The 14,481-nt window shown below is 44.5% G+C and overlaps 1 protein-coding gene across 1 annotated transcript in view; it reads left to right on the plus strand.

The window, feature by feature from the left end:
- The window catches only part of LOC119654623 (actin-histidine N-methyltransferase), a 358,831-nt gene extending 352,897 nt beyond the window's left edge, over positions 1 to 5,934 (plus strand). The window contains exon 3 of the mRNA XM_038060095.1: positions 5,091 to 5,934. Within this exon, the coding sequence (XP_037916023.1) occupies positions 5,091 to 5,583 (493 nt within the window). The 3' untranslated portion in view covers positions 5,584 to 5,934. The remainder of the gene's footprint in view (positions 1 to 5,090) is intronic.
- Positions 5,935 to 14,481: the final 8,547 nt, after the last annotated feature.

Here is a 14,481-nt window from a genome sequence, read left to right on the forward strand (position 1 = left end):
TAATTTTCCTGGAATTCGCTCCAATTGCATATAGAAGTGCCAGAGATGATTCTCCCGAGTTATTTTCAATTTTATATCTTTTTCATTTTGATGTTGTTCTTTGTTTTACTATGAAACACAAATAAAAGCTAAACGAAACATCGAAACATTGTCGTCCCTGACAAAACAATCCTCGTAGGAATACGGGTCCTCATCAGGGATATCTGAGCACTTCACCGGAGCTTTGCTATGGCTTATTCTGCCGCATATCTCCCAACAGCTCGTCTGTGGTTACTGTAGGAATTACCGTTACATCAGAGATCTTTCAATATGTCAACGCCCCTCTCTCGCTGGGGGAATAACGACTGGATGATTTTCGAGGAGAGTAGGGAGCATGATCTGTGGGGATGACGGCTTCATCACAATTCTATAACCGCTCCCCAACGGGTTTAAATCCACTTCCGAGCAGGGCTCCTTAAAGCATTCCTTCTTGCTTCGCCGGATGGCAAGCTTGAGGTTTCCTTTTAATCATGCTCCTTTTGTCCCTGAGCACTTCTACCTACCGCCCTCTGTGCAATTCGTCTGGCTCGATGGCAGGCTGATCACAAAGTGGTCAATTCCCTATTCCACAAGTAGTTGGGTTTTCTACTGGGGAATAAGCATCTCCTAGGCATGGACGCGTCACATGCGTTGACGATGCTTTGTGTCACACTTGTGGGACCACCTGCCTTAGTAGGTTGGCCTACCAACACTTCCCTCATCCAATGTCTTTGCCTGCCCTGTGGCTCTCTAGTTTAAAGACATACTGCGTGCCAGTGCAGGTTTCGAGAACCTTCCCTGTGCGAATCTGACGCTTCGCGGACGGTTTCCTGAAGCGGCGGCCGGCTCGTCGAACGCTTTCAGCCTCGACAAGAGGACCCACTTGGGCCCGCCTCGGACGCCGAGCTTTAACGAGTGCTCGCCTCGTTTAAGTACTTTAAAGGGGCCTTCGTACAGTGGTTGTAGCGGCCTCCGAGGAGCGTCCACCCGAGTGAGGACCTGTATAGACGTCTCGAGGTCCCTGGGGGTGTTGATCTTCGCTGTCGCGCGTCGAAAAGGTGGAGTTGACCGCATCTTCCAAACTGCGTCCCTAAGCAGACGCAGCATTCCTGAGTCGCTTAACACTGCTCTGATATCCAGTACAGGGCTAGCGGGGAGGCGTAAATTCTTTCGTTACAACATCTCCGTGGAGCTGGCTGTGGATTCCTCTGGTTAGGCTGCACGGAGGACGAAAGGAAGAACCGTGACCACGACGGATCGTCGAGAGCCATTAAGACGAATTGCATTCCCTGGTCCGTGTTGATTACGGTTGGAACACCAAAGCGCGGAATCCGCTCTCGATAGAGGGCCTCGGCACATGATTGTGCCGTAATGTCAGACAGAGATTTTGCTTCAGGCCGCCGCGTAAACCTGTCGATGATTGTCCGGCAATACTTGCATCTGTGCGAGTCACACAAAGGGCCGATGATATTGAGATGGGTAGTGTGGAAGCGCTTGGTTGACCTAGGGAATACACGTACTTCCTTTCGAGCGTGCCTGTTGACTTTGCACTTCTGGCACGCGATGCATTCTCTGACCCAAGAGTTTAGGTCCTTTTTCGTGGACGACCAGAAGTATTTTTCGATAACTGACCGGTTCATCGTCCTGATGCCCTGGTGCATTAAATCGTGCATTTTATAGCGAGGTACGCGGCGAGTAGCTCACGATCGTAGGCGCTGTAGTTACGTTGAGCTCGGTTGAGTTGTTCCGAAAAGAAGCTCAACGGTTGCCAGATTTGATTCACCAGTAGGCGAAGAGCCATACTTACCGCTGTATCTGAGGCATCGACGAACACAGCTAGGGATGCAACTAGCTTGATGATAAGCGGCTTTAGGCAAGAAACGACGATAGAAAATTAACATGCCCAAGAACCTTCGCGGATCCTTCACCATGGTTGGTAGGGGAAAGTTCTTTATCTCCTCAACCTCGTCTAGGCCAGGTGGGATACCGTCAGGGGTTATCAAGTGGCTGATAAATTTTACCTGCCTCTGGAGAAATCTGCATTTTTCAATTTAACGCTTAGGACAAGTCCGGCCTCAAGGAGACGTTGAAAAATGGACTCGAGATGTTCCAAGTGCTCAGATTCTGAAGAGGAAGCGACCAAAACATCCATCCAAAAGTTCAAATTTCGCAAGACAGAGTGGATGAACCTCTGGAAAGTCTGCGCAGCGTTTCACAAGCCGAAAGTCATCCTGGTGAATTCGGAAAATGCGAAAAGTGTGCCAATAGCCGTCTTCGGGAACGACAGGGTTTCGATGATATGCCTTGCCTAGATCCAAGGTCGTAAAAATACGGCAGTTCGTAAGCCATTGCACAAAATCATGGATGAGTGGAATGGCATATCGGTCTGGAATTGTTTCAGCATTGTTTCCACATGGCCGCCATTCGCCGTTTGGCTAGGGACCAAATGAAGCGGGGAGGACGAACAGCTATTGGATTGTCTGCAGATACCCTGTTTCATCAAGTCTTCAAACTGCTTCTTCGCAACAGCAAGCTTCTGGGGTGAAAGGGGACGCACTTTTGAGAAGATTGAAGAGCCGGGAGGATTGATGTGGTGCTTCATATCGTGCTTAACCGGCTACTGCTTTCCGTAGTAATGTTACGATCCTCGCAAAAATTATCGAAAGAGTGTCATTTTGTCAGGTAGAAATTTTCCCTAAAGAGATTGCAGGGTCTATCAAAGCCTTGTTCGGTAAGTCCACCAGCAGCCCATAGTGACCGTGAAGGTCTGCCCGCAAATACTGAAGCTCCATCGAAGCGCTCCGTCGACACGTGTTTGCACGCAGCTGTGCCTAAGATATGACGGGTCAGAGAGATCACTGCCAATAGATAAGTTGCTATTTAGAGTCGAATCCTTGACTCATTCGACTCTGCGAAGGAGCTTTTCTTCATTATTGGAATACAATAAAACCGGAAAAGCGTCAGACTGGTACTGTATCGGCAAGGTAACCCAGGGGCCAATGGACCAGATCTGCGGGGCCTTCTCCCGGATCAATTTAGAGATCGTTTCCCAGACATTGATCTCTGGAAGCAGATGCGAAACTGGACCCAAAAGGGCCGGGAACCTTTCGCGGAGTTTTATAAAGACATCCAACGTTTGGTGCCCACACTCCAGCAACCGCCCAAGGAGGCTGAATTGGTGGAGACCCTGCGTGGAAGTTTGAGACCCGAAATCATGCGACCAATTTTTCCTATCCATATAACCACCATTCGGCATTTGTAATGACAGTGGTCAAACTACCATCCTGAGTGGCCGGAGACGACCTAGAGGGAAGAGCTATCCCAAAACCTAAAAGTAATTGGCTCCAAGCTATATGAAAGGTAGTTCCTCCAGCTCAGGGCTCTGTTCACTATGAGGCTTGGCCAGATTACTTCTTCTAAACGCACCTTCCTCCGTAGCATTTAACGTGCTTTCCTACGTTTTATATTTTCACCGCCTTTAGCATTGGCGCAGATCAAAGAATTGAGGAACTCCTGAATGGGTCATCCTCCTCCTATGGTCGTCCCTATTGAACAAATGCGGTCGGTGTAGAGACCGCCTTAGTCGGGCAACGATCTCCTTCCAACCTATCATTTGTTGCCTTTGTTATTGATATTTTTGCTACTGTGGTCACGGGATATCGACCGCTTGCTCACTCCCAAAAGCCGCTGGCATTGGGGTTCCGAATTAGGACAATGGATATAGTAATTCATATCCACCGCTGAAGGGTTTCCAGATCGATCTTCGTCTATGGCCATATTTTAGCTGAGTATGTCAACTACGCGTACTGTGACAATGATGCCATCTAAGAATATCAAGCGTATCAGCTCGCACTTACCGTACGGAACCAAATAGGATTCAATGGACCCCTTGAATACTCCTCCATATCCCAATAGGCCCTGAGATGTTGGTACCCTCAAATGAGCGCATGAGATGGTGTGCCCCACTTCCATATCTGTCGCCAACAACTTTACTAGTTTCGGATCAATGGGATACAGGTCTAGGACATCGATTAACCAAGTGTTGGGGACGTTATCAAAACCCCTGGCGTAATCGACATAGATATTAAAGATATTTTTTCGACATATATATTAAAGAGATTTTTCGGATCCCTAGTTGTACGTCCTTCAACTACCAAGTCGATAATGAGTTGCCCTTTGCAATCCCTTGATCCAACTCTCAACTATGTGTATTATACACAAATATGCAAAATTAGACATTGATTCGATGATTATTGTAAATCAGCAAAGGTAGAATGAGCCGGACTGGTTGAATATGGAGGCGACCAACTACACCAATATGGCTGCCATTAACCCCTTAGTGGAGTATAGCGCACCACCATTCCTATCTCGGAGCTACTTTCGACAATAAGCTCCGCTTCGACACCCATTGCCTCGCAGTCACCAATCGAGCCGCAAAATTGTCAGGTTTTATACTTCGCTCCTCCTCTGATTTTGACTCCATTCAACTCTCCTTAGCTCTCTTCAATTCTCTCGTGAGAGGTACTCTCGAGTACAGCTCCGTGATCTGGTCACCTTCCCGTAATTGCGATTGTCTTGCCCTTGAAAATGTGCAACGTAAATTCATCCGTTCCCTCTTTTTTAAGAAAAACTTCCATCGTATGGACTACTCCCGCCTCCGCTTTCTGAACTTCCCCTCTCGCCTCCGCTTTCTAAACCTACCCTCCCGTCTCCGCGTTCTGAACCTCCCCTTTCTACAACAGCGTCGATCACATCTAGATTTATGCACATTTTTTAAACTTTTCTCGGGTCTGATGGATTGCGCCGCCTCTAACGACATCACCTGCCGTCCTGCGTCTTTTAATGCACGTAACGGAGACATTTTCAACGTGTCCTTCGCAGAGCTCGAAGTCTACTCCCATTCCCCGATTCCTAGGCTAGCTTAGCCCTTTAAACTTCCCTTCTGTAAGTAGTTTGAGGAATAGATTAAGGTTCTTGATTTCTCCTCCTTCTGAGTGCAATAAGTAATTGGAGCTCATTCTGTTTATTGTCCGTTAAATAAATAAATAATTATTCCTTTTTTTTATTTTCAGCTTTGTATATCCAGAAAATACTAAAGACAGCGTTACAATTCGCCTGGGCTTGAGTGCTTCCGACGAACTACTCTCAGAGCGTACCATCCTCTTGGAACGCTTAAAAATCACGAAAAATTTCGAATTTAAAATTCTCAAGATGCCAGATTACATCTCACCCGAACTACTGGCATTCGTACGAATCTTCAATATGAATCTTGAACAATTGAATCACTGGACTGACTCGGAACGAGCTGCGGATCTCCTGCACATGGACTGTGCTCTCGAAACTAGTCTCGAATCAAAAACTTGGATGTTTTTACAAACTCGACTAACGCTTCTGCTCAGAGCTTTCCCGACTACTTTGGAAGAGGACGAAACCCTCCTCTCGAATCATATCAAAGGACAAGCGAAGCTGGGATACATCAAAGCGATGGTCGTACAATATCGAATCCTTGAAAAGAGAATACTCACAAACGCATTAGAATATGCCAAGCAACGAACAAAACCATGAATGGACAGAACAAGCTTTTTTCTCGTATTATGTAGTTAAGATACTAACAGTCTGTTTTTTGAATCTGCTTTTGTAAAACTTTTTTTCAGTTTGTTTTTAACACATTGGCTGCTGTGCAGACACACATAGCTGTAATATAATAGAATTTTGATAGTTAAGTCATGCGACTTCGCCCAGGCACTGCATAATTGGTTCTAGTGAAGTTGAAACCGAACATTGTTCAAAAAACCCTTGAAAATGGAGGATTGGATATATTTATGGAGTCGTGATTTGAACAAAGAATTTGCACATCGTACGCCTTACTTTATAATATTTATAATTTTCCGCATAATAGAGTGATTTTCAGAAGAATGATTTTGCTAAGTTGTTGTTTGTGTTTTAATCACTTGAATCCTCAATGACCATCTGCAACTCCAGTTGTGCTTTTTACAGGCAACATCCCACATATACACATTTTGCATGAACTTTTTATCTGAATGATGTCTGTCGCCAGTTTATTGCATTTTCAAATGGCAAGCAGGACTTTCATATGTTCCACTAGACATTTATAGAAAACGCTTTCTATCATGCACGTACGGCTCGACTATTCAAGTCATGTTTCAGGCATTATCTTTGAATTGAACGAATCGAGTCAACATAGTCAATTATCACAGAACTCCCTAACGAGCGGCTGTGGACATAGCAACCTCTTTAGGACATCATAAAGGCTGGGGATGAAAAGTTCAGACTTGCCCACTTCACCACTCATCATCGCATTGAAATTTTCAAACATTCGAACGTCCTAATTTGCATAGAATTCCAATCGTAATTCGTTCGAACTGGGCATAATCCTCGCCCAGACGAGAAACATAAAAGCCACCATTCATTTGCAGTCGCTCAAAGTTGGGATATCCACTCTCCTTTCATGAATGGAAAACCGATAACGTGTAACATGAATAGTAACTCCATTTTCAATATTAATCTCGCGTCAGATACATAAAATCAGTTCCGTTTTTCATATGATATTTGAAGCCTCAATTATCCTCTGAGATATGTGGCTAGGAAGGAGTGGCTGTGTGTGTATGATAGATGGACACGTACCCATTAATGAACTGCATTTAATTTCAGTGATTAGTTCTGCAGAATGCCAAATTGAGGGACGTTCATTATTGGCTCTGTAATGAATAGAGATCCCCAATGAATGCATTATTGATGACTTTTTAACTCTCTTTATAACACGCGCTGTAATTAATTGCATGTACTTCATTGTGATAGGTTATCCAGGAATACTCATAAAGTAGCTTTTGTAATTAATTATGGGCATAATTTGTCAGCTCTCAATTGCACGTCCGCTAATAAATGGTCAGGGCTCATGAATGAAGCGCTCAAAGTGTTTGTTTTGTACATAAATGCTAACAATTTAATTTGCCGGCTCTCATTTGCTTATCATGAACAAATAACCGACATCACCACTTCACAAATTTATGAGTTGTACCAATCGAATGTCTCCCCATCAGTAAATTTGTAAGTTGAAAATAGTCACTGCAACCATATATCGACCACCAATGTGTTAGGCAAATTTCAATAAATGTTGGTGAAGTAATTATTAATTATTCATTGTGTGTATTTATACATGTATTGTCCGAAAAATAGCAGCAATTAACAATAAACAATTAAGAAGTTTGTGTAATTTCGTTATTTCTATTTCTTCGGAGTCAAAAAAGCTGTTCCTCCTCAGCTTTGTTACAAAAGGGTTCAAATAATTTCAGTCTTCCTTTTTTTGTGCTGCTTCCATGGATTTCTTTATGGTCATGATCAAGGATTTTATCACAAGGAGGTAACAAGAAGCTTGGTCCTCCTGTCCTATAAGTCCTAACATCAGATCAAGGAGATGTGTGATGCCACCAGCAACGAGCCGGTCGTAGCTACAAGCAAGCTCCTCCCCAATCCCAAGAAGTAGAAAGGCCCACTGTCCCAATGGAGAAGGGGGTTAGTAACGAGAGTACCACAGTGGAAGGAAGTAATTCTGGCGGCCAAAAGGTAGAGATACCGTCGAGCTCGAGATCCAAAAAAGAACCACGAAAAAAGATGGCAAACTCCGACGTGTAACATTCCCCCTGGAAAACGACTAACGATTCGCCCACCAGGCAGAAACGTAACTCATCTCAATAAAGAAAATACAGTTCATCCGAAAGTCAAGAGCACCTACTTAGGAAGGACGAGACGATCTTCCGGAAGATGAAGGCTGCTACCAAGATCCAGCGAAACGTCTCTGTAGATGTCAAAAATGCCATAAGGAAAATAGAGGAACTCCTGATCGGGACCAACGAAACTCCATTAAGACCGCCGGAGAGGAGCTGAGGGAGAAGTTAGCACCGCTAGCTGCGCAAAACGCGGTAGCGTTAGCCCGCAAGGGGAGGAACAGACAACTGATAAAAGGAGACAAGCAGAAAATAGCATGGATCTACCGTTAGTGACGCATCAAGTATAAATTCCGTGGGGTAGTAACCAAACAGACCAGGCAGCGTCGAAAAAAGGTGAAAATAAAGCCCGTAAATTGAAAATCTATAGCAATGACTCCAATCTAGCAAAGTCAAGATCAACTATGACGATAACATCAGAGCCAAAGAAAAAGCGGAGGAACAAATCCTTGTCATCAAGCCGAATAAAGGGAGATCTCTCGCGGAAGTTCGTCTAAAAATCCAAAACAACGCTAAATAAAACAACGCTGAGGTAAACGGCAAAAATATCCTGCGGACCCGAATCAGCGATGTACTTGTCGAAATCGGATCGAAGAGTGACAATATGAATACGAAGCCAGAGGCGAAGTTAGACAATTAAGTAATGAGACTGATTCCATAAAAACCGTATGTTTAAAAATTATTCTACAACTCTGTCATCCCCTTCAAAGTAGTCCCCTTGGGCAGCTATACAGCGATTCCAGCGTGTTTTCCACTCTTCGTAACATTTCTGAAACGCTCCGACTGGGATGTCCGCGAGTACACTCGTCACGGTCGCTTGGATGTCCGTAATAATAATAATAATCGTTGGCGCAACAATCCATGTTGGATCAGGGCCTTGAAGTGTGTTAGAGCACTTCATTTAAGACCGTAACGGTACACTAGGAGGCAATGTGGTCAGCATTGCGCTCGTCCGAGATTATTACCCTGATTTGGCTCAGGTACTCATTCACAGCTGAGTCGACTGGTATCCGACGTCAAATCACGATACAAATTCCACTGCCACCAGTGAGATTTGAACCGCGACCTTCCGTACGACAGCCTTGCGCTCTAACCACTCAGCTATCCGGACACATGTCCGTAATTGACTTAAAATGGGTTCCTTTGACCACCGATTTTTTTCTAGGGAAACAAAAAAAGTCACAGGGTGACATATATCGATCAAGCCGCGTGGGATCGTTTTCCATTTATTCCAAAGTCTTCTGCGACGGTCATTCGATGCTGCTTTTGCTCCTCAGAAAGGTGCTTTGGAACCATATTTGCGCACAACTTTTTCATCTCGAAATCGTCTGTTAAAGTTTGTCTGTTTCACGGTTCACACCCAGTTCCGAGGCCAACATTCGAACTGCTAAACGCCAATCTAAACGGATTAGGGCGCGCACACGCTGCGCATTCGCGTCAGTCCGCACCTCGACTGGTCTCCTGCACCGCGTTTCGTCTTCCACGCTTTCACGCCACTCCTTAAACTCTTTATGTCATTGAAACACCTGGGCACGAATAAGATCACTATCACCATGCACTTTTACAATTTTAGCGTACGTTTCCGAAGCTGTTTCGCCTAATCTGGCGCAAAATTTTATCGCAACGCGTTGCTCTAGATTTCGTTTCTCCATTTTGGTGACGAACACGACCAATACACGTCTACGACATAGCAGGCGAACCAAACAAGCTAGAGCGATGATGAATATATCAATGGAGAGAAGAAAGATGCCGTGGAAGGGGAAGGGAATTTGAAGGTTGCAGGTTTACTACAAGTGCGGCAATAAAATCAGCCTCATTACTTAATTGTCTAACCTTGTAATTTGGTTTTCTAGCCTAGAATCCGTGTGCATCCTCGAGATATGGGATCTGGGCTGTCTCCCAAACAAAGAAAAGGTGGGAGAAGCGATATAAAGGATGGGCGCTGGATTTCATTACAATTGGTGCGTTTAAGAAAAAGGTCCAAGTGATGAGATCAGCTTAGGCACACAGATTTCACTGTCGACGAGTGGTGCTCCTCGTGACGACCGATATAATTTTTATCGTTGGTCCGGACCTTTGGTATACCTCATACGACAGTCTGCTACGACTTAAGATACTTCACGACTGGCATCTAATCAAATACGCGGATGATATTGCGACAACGGTTGCCGCCCGCATGGTTGAACAAACGCACAATGGGAACGGTGATGCGGCGAGTCAAGAGATGGACGACTAAGGATTCTCCGTAACCCTGAAGAAAACTAAGGGAGAAGATTACCAGAGTCCTCCCGATTCAGGTTCGAAAAATCATAATATTGTCGAAGCCGGCGGTGAAATACCTCGGAATAGTGATATACACGAGGAAGAAATCTGCAGCACCGCAGTCAATGTTGGAATTAGCATATTCGCAATTTGTCGGCTGATATGTGGAAGATCCCTCCTCCAGTGGGCATTGTTTGCTGGTGGAAGCGATTCAGTCTGTCGTTTTTTACAGCTCCGCAGTATAGGTTGGCCTCAAGTGTGCCGTAAGTGCTTAGCGCAAGTTCAACGGCGTGGAGCTTTGAAAATTACATCTGCCTATCATATCGTCTCGCTCTCCAGAAGACGTCTATATACCTTAGAAACGAAGAGGAAAATAAGGAAAGTCCGTTTGTTAAGAAAAAGCCTGCAATCTCAGTGCATGGCAGCAATCCTCGAAGATAGAATCCGGGGATAGATGGACCGCACATCTCATCGAAGACGTGGAAATGTGATCCAATCAAAAGCGCCCTGAAGTTGACTATAACCTAATTCAGCTGCTCAGTCTTATCTGTACACAGTCGAGGGTGCTCTGAGGTGGCGGCGAGAAAGACGGGGCATCAAACCTGTCGGCCAAACCAGAACCAAATGGTCAAGGAAGACCTCTTTGTTGTAGCACCGGGAAACGCTGTACTCACTATGTTTTGCTAGCCGTAGGCGAATGCTCCCAGACTTAATCAGGACGATCAGACCCAAGTCTGCGCGAAGACTCATCTGAAGTGGCATTTGGTCACGAAACCTTACCAGGAGCGTACTGGTATCATAGGAACTGGGATAGCCCTTGAATACAAATGTTTCAGAAGAATTCTTGTCTCATGTACGTTCAGCTTGGTTATAGTGACAATTTCATGGAGGTTGTGTTTACGTTCAAGTGAACAGAGACCTTCTGGTCTCAAACGTGGTATCGCCTTCCAACGCGCCTGTCGCACTCCAAAGTTCGGTAGAGATTTAAGTAGATCTTGCATCCACCAGTTTGAAAAAACTGAGCAATGCACTTAGTATAGACTGGTACCGTTGTGGTTGTCTCAGAGTGGCTCTGATTGTGGCCACAAAATTAATCCATGTCTTCAAAGGACCGTGGAATTAAGTCAACATGACAGGTACCTTAAGGCACCGAGACATAACTGTACCCATCGGAAAGTCAAGATCAACCAACTATATTTTTTACAAGTATGTCGTGGATGATGCCTGCCACAAATTTTTCTTTTGCAGAAGGTGGGAGAGCCATCGCCTGTCGGAGAAAAGGCCATGATGTAGACCAAAGACACATGGAGCAGAGTAGTACTGTATACTGAAGGCATTGATAAGGCGAAAGAGGAGGAGAGAATTCAGGATACCTTATGTTTGCTGAACCACGTTGAGGTAATGTATCAAGGGTACAAGAAATCAACATACATCGCACTAATGGATCAAGTAGTGCCAAAAAAGCCAGTAGCAGCGTTATCTCTAATAAGCTCTCAACCACACAGGAACGTACTTCAGGAGTTTCACACGACTTGGCGTCAAGTCTTTACCTCAACGGCAGCTAAATTTTCAACGACTGGTACATATAGCACTTACAGCATACAACCCAACCAATTTAGACAAACGTGAAGTCTTTAATAGCACTTTAATCGCAAGCGGCGTCCACGCGGTGTTGGAGGCCTGGACATCTTCTCCAATTGCAATTTATTTATTATTCTCTGATATTAACAACTAATCGATACCTGCACCGGCCTCACATCACAAAGTTTCAAAGCTTTGACGCCAATTCCTAGCATTTCCATCACCATCTCCGCTGACTTGCCTCAACAGGCCCGAGCGACATAGTTCACAGGAAATCACCTGCGGCCGAATCGGCGGTCAAACTGTCTGATGTTCCAGCCCACCATCAGGTACACATCTTCGGCCGGATGGCGACCTCTAAGACTAGCTGACCGCTGTCTTATAACGATCAGAATTCAAGCGACTTCTGGGAATTATGTGATTGTCATCTAGCCAGTATAGGAGTTTGCTGGACCTCACCTGATAACCAAAGGACACTTGACATGCCACGGACGACTCCAGGAGAATCAATGCAAGGATCCCGACCAACACCTTCGTCGTCCCTTTGAGGTGCTCTGGAGTGGCAGGCTTTAAATCAACATCTTCAAGCAACAAAAAGTCAAGGCCATCATGAATCTTTCACGCACATAGAACCTTCCAAAAAATTCACCGCTACTTAGGACTATTGCATTACCAGCGTCCTTATCCTCTTATGTGGACTAGATGAATAACAGGAAGGTATTGAATAAAAGTTTAATATACTTGCCCTCCGAGATGAGGGACTTAGTAAGTAGAAATAGGAAGAATTGTACGTGGACAAAAATGCTACAAATGGCAGCCTAGAACGCAAAGAAGGGAATGGGAAAAAAGCAGGCAATTATAGCCCAAGCAAATAGCGAGCATCCTTGCGAAGCTCATTGACGGGCCTATCACGATCAGAACTAATTGGTATCGATTAATATAAGAATGGTTCAATGAAAGCTGAATGAAATGAGCCTTGAGCCTGAGGTCCAGCCAAAAAGACCAATGCCAATGAAATCTTTGAGCGAAAGTAGGTTTAATTAAGCATTGGAACGAAGTGCAAATCCGTCAGACCGCCTCCAGTTCGAAAAGGAGAAAGTGAAGAATTCGACACTTAATTTTCTCTAGCCTTGGTCCCGTTCACCAGCGGGGTTGGCTCGTCGTGATCGGTTGCGCTATTTTGTTCTTTCAAAGGCCTGATCTGAATGCTGTCACGAGACTTTCAAATCCTCATCCGAGTTATCAAACCACAGTTGTTTTGGACGGTCCTTTGATATCTTTCCATTTACTTCGATGTTTAGACCAATGTTGGCAAGTGAATTCTCGTTAGCGCGAATTACGGAACCATACCATCGAAGACGCCTTTCTCACAATTTTTGCAGGATCGTTGCAACTCCATACCGATCGCGGATATCCTCATTCCCTCCCTCTTTGTATTTTTATAGGGAAGCATAACAATGAAAGGAACTGGGCATGGGAACGACGTGATTGAACGATTCTCGTTAGTCTCGGGTTACTATCATTGCATAAAATTATAAAAGAATCATTTTCTGCAAAAGCATTCTACTTCGTGAATATTCGAGGTATTTCCTAAATAAAATTTCCCGTTTTACTGCCGCAAGGTCTTGGCAAAAAATTTTTTGGATCGTTATCTTCTTGGACAACTCACACGCTTCGATGTGTATCAAACAGGTAGTAGTGTTGGTTGAAAACACTTCTAATGAATTTCTTCTATACTTTCTGTCTTTACTGTGCCAGTAAATCTTCTTTTTCTTCAGCCCTTGTCCCGTTCACAAGCGGGGCCAGTAAATAAAGGATACCGAACTCTTGTTTACTGAAGCATCTCCAAACTGGACGGATTTATTTGTATCTTGTAACTATATTGTTCGGATCTTAGTTGAAATAAATGATTTCAGAGTGGAAGGTGAATTAGATACTTTGAATTGTTCGATTTTAGTTGCCTCTAGATCAACAATTAGTCGAGGTAGCTGTTCTGGTTTCTAATATATCTTTTCAACATTTCTCTGACCTCCACCACATTGGAAAACAACCCTTTCATTTATTGCGTCTGATCATGAAAACTATTCTATATTTTATAGCCTCTTTCCACTTTCGTGGGTAGCCCTTCACAGTGAAAGAGCATCACAAGGTCCATTGTCATTTTCATTTCTTCTAAGACCTGAATGATGTCCCTGCAAAAGCCCATTAATTCCATAATCTCCTTCCAGTAAAGTTCACTTAAGGTCTTCGTACAAATCGTGCTAATTTCCACTTAGCTACCAATAGTAGTACCAATAGCTCCAGAGTTGCAACAAAAGATTTCATTCAGGACCCTTCCGACTTTTTAGGAAAGGATGGGCTACTATGTTCGTTCCCCGGAATCTTTTTGAGCCTTGCAGATTCGCTAGTGCTTTTAATGTTCTGACAATAGTCTAACCCGGACCGCCTCTTGACAATCTTGATAGCCGACTAGTTCTTCTTCAGGCAGTCCTTGTATATCTGCCAATATTAGTACCTGTGGCAGATAGTGAAAATCTCCCTGGTCAGCTTCCTGAGGCTGGGCAGATCTTTATTCCACCGCGGTGGCAATCTTTTCTTGCTGTATTTAGCAGAGCACGTGACTGCAAAGATCTCACCGGTGAGGATAGACCTTATCCTAAAGACAGGGACAGAGGAAGGAACCTTCTCAAGAAGTGCGGGACGATCTTCTGGAGAATGAAGGCTGCTACCAACAGCCCGTGAAACATTTCTATGGGTGTCAAAAATTGCATAATGAAGATAGATGAACTCCTGGAATTTATCTCACACCAGCGAAACTCCCGTAAGACCGCCAGAGAGAAGGATTACGTTCAGCCAGCCAGTGGGTAATCAGACA

Source organism: Hermetia illucens, chromosome 4 (genome assembly GCF_905115235.1).
Source record: "Hermetia illucens chromosome 4, iHerIll2.2.curated.20191125, whole genome shotgun sequence".
Classification (NCBI taxonomy): Eukaryota; Metazoa; Arthropoda; class Insecta; order Diptera; family Stratiomyidae; genus Hermetia; species Hermetia illucens.